Raw genomic sequence first — 2,079 nt, 5'->3', positions numbered from 1 at the left:
AGTTACTCAAAAACTGAGCCGAACTCCCTGTACTAGAATCTTATGTCAAAATTTGTCAAAAATGATCAGGAGGGAATTCTCCATTTTTAACACACTTTTATATTATTTATACATGTATTTCTAGATGTGTTCTCTCTCATTTGAGTTCCCGTTCCAAATGCCACACATAAGCGAAGAGCCTGGAACTCTTTCGTCATTGAGAGACATTACACCACATCTCTTCTCACTCTCTCCTCACTCTAATGCCACACAAGACTTATGGGCACAGTCTGTCTGTATTCGTGGCAACAGGTAGGCTGTATCTACTATTTTAAAATACTCTTTTTTTGTGCATAGGGAGTTGTTTGGTTGTCATGACGATAAGCCACGCCCAGACTTAAAATCTGCATTGACTCGTGCAGTGTATGAATCACATCCAACAACAAACAGGTGAGAGAAAAATTAACTATTATTATTATTACTATTTATTATTATTATTACTATTTTTGTTCTATACAGTCAACTCTCTATGTATCAAACCCCATTACTGCTAGCAACTCCATTTCCACAGATATTCACTAAACAGAACACAGGAACATCAACAAGTATGAGACTGTAAAACTTGCAAGTTAAATCTTGCACCATATGAGTGGATACATGTATATCTCTGTTTATTTAATAACTACATGTACTTCTCTCTCTCTCTTTCTTAGTTTCCTCTTATACAACTCTCCAGTCTCATTCAGGTATAGAGGAATTCTTTAAAACTCTTCACAGAGAGGCCAAAAGTGTTGATATAAGGAGAGTTCCTGTTTATCATTCAACTTGTCTTGATGCTGATTCGCATCAAGAAATGTTAGTAAAATTGCAAGAAATTAAAGACTTGTATCATGTTGGATTAAATTCTAGCGATGACAGTACTGATGAGGAAAACTGATACTGAAATACAAAATTACACATACATTAATGTACATATTCATGTAGAAAAATAATCAATTTTGTGCATTCATTGTGATCATTCTGTATCTGAATAACTCTGAAATGTGATTATAAATATTTGCATTATTAAAATAAACATTATTAAAATCCAAATTTTGATTTCTTTCTCGGCTGTGATGGGGTATCTGATACAGACGTGAGAAAATATTAATTTTGTGAAGAACCAAGCAAACTAACCATTGGTTCTTGATTGTGAAGCTTTAGACTGACTACCCTCCATTCCTTCTTCTTTGATAGGATTCAAATCAGCTTTTCCCCCCTCACCCCCAGGGGTCTCATTTTCATTCTCTGGTTCCGGAGCAGTGTCCCACTTATCCCACAAGTCACATAACTCGTCATACTCTGAAACTAGAGACTTAGGATCAGTCTCATTTGAAATCCCTGCCACCTTCTGTAAATACTCTATACCAGTCGTATCAACATCAAGACTCCTGAGAGAAATAGGGAGGGGTCTTATTATATTAGAATTATGCAATTGGATCATTATTAGTATCGTTACTATTACTAATATATGGTAGTGATTACTCCTACTAAAATTATTATATGCTACTGCTAAATATTATCCCAATCAGGATTAAACTAACTCTGTCTCCTTCAGATATCTTCTCAGTACTTGTCTTTCAAGACAAAAGGAGCATCTCCAAAGAATGCTAGTCCCATTGGTTGGTGGAGGAGGGTGTGGCTCTACTCTGATTCCTTCCAATGGAAGTATAGTCGCACACTTCAAGCATAAACCCTCATCAGGTAAATCTGACAATATATCTATGCATGCATCATCAAACGAACTACAATTAAGCCCAACATTGCATGCAGAGCAGTCCATACAGAAGTATGAATGTAGTACATTTTTATATTCAACATGTTGTATGGAATAAAAATGTATAATTAAAAGATTTTAATAGTTAACTCACAATCAAATATTAGCTCAAAATCATTGGTCTTCCCTTCTTTACTGGCAAGGCCGACAGTCGTTGCCTCAACTTCCTACAAACGCCAAATAAGGCATATAACCATGCCCACAACATGGCCAAACCCACCCTCTCCATCTTCAACGCTTCTTCGACCCATAATTTGACCTCTGACGGTAAATGAGGTACGACT

General features: G+C 36.2%; 2 protein-coding genes across 3 annotated transcripts; one reads left to right on the top strand and one right to left on the bottom strand.

Moving 5' to 3' along the window:
* The first annotated feature begins 116 nt into the window (after positions 1-116).
* On the top strand, positions 117-1,071 carry LOC109591752 (uncharacterized). The gene is made up of 4 exons (XM_020007409.1): positions 117-291; positions 337-429; positions 499-584; positions 693-1,071. The coding sequence occupies exons 1-4, from the start codon at positions 125-127 to the stop codon at positions 914-916; spliced, it is 570 nt and encodes a 189-aa protein (XP_019862968.1). The 5' UTR covers positions 117-124; the 3' UTR covers positions 917-1,071.
* LOC109591753 (uncharacterized) lies at positions 898-2,079 on the bottom strand. 2 transcript variants are annotated; one of them, XR_002189967.1, is made up of 5 exons: positions 2,016-2,079; positions 1,890-1,962; positions 1,563-1,763; positions 1,156-1,409; positions 898-1,103 (listed from the first exon to the last, which is right to left on the bottom strand). XR_002189967.1 is itself a non-coding variant. In XM_020007411.1 (5 exons), exons 1-5 carry the CDS (start codon positions 2,022-2,024, stop codon positions 1,060-1,062), a joined length of 558 nt encoding a protein of 185 aa, XP_019862970.1. In that variant the 5' UTR covers positions 2,025-2,073; the 3' UTR covers positions 898-1,059. The 2 variants fall into 2 exon arrangements, 1 of the variants encoding a protein (XP_019862970.1); XM_020007411.1 differs by having other exon boundaries at positions 1,563-1,740; positions 2,016-2,073.

Source organism: Amphimedon queenslandica, unplaced genomic scaffold, assembly GCF_000090795.2.
Source record: "Amphimedon queenslandica unplaced genomic scaffold, v1.1 AMPQUscaffold_7340_Cont20708, whole genome shotgun sequence".
Lineage (NCBI taxonomy): Eukaryota > Metazoa > Porifera > Demospongiae > Haplosclerida > Niphatidae > Amphimedon > Amphimedon queenslandica.
This window is presented reverse-complemented; position numbering and strand designations above follow the sequence as displayed.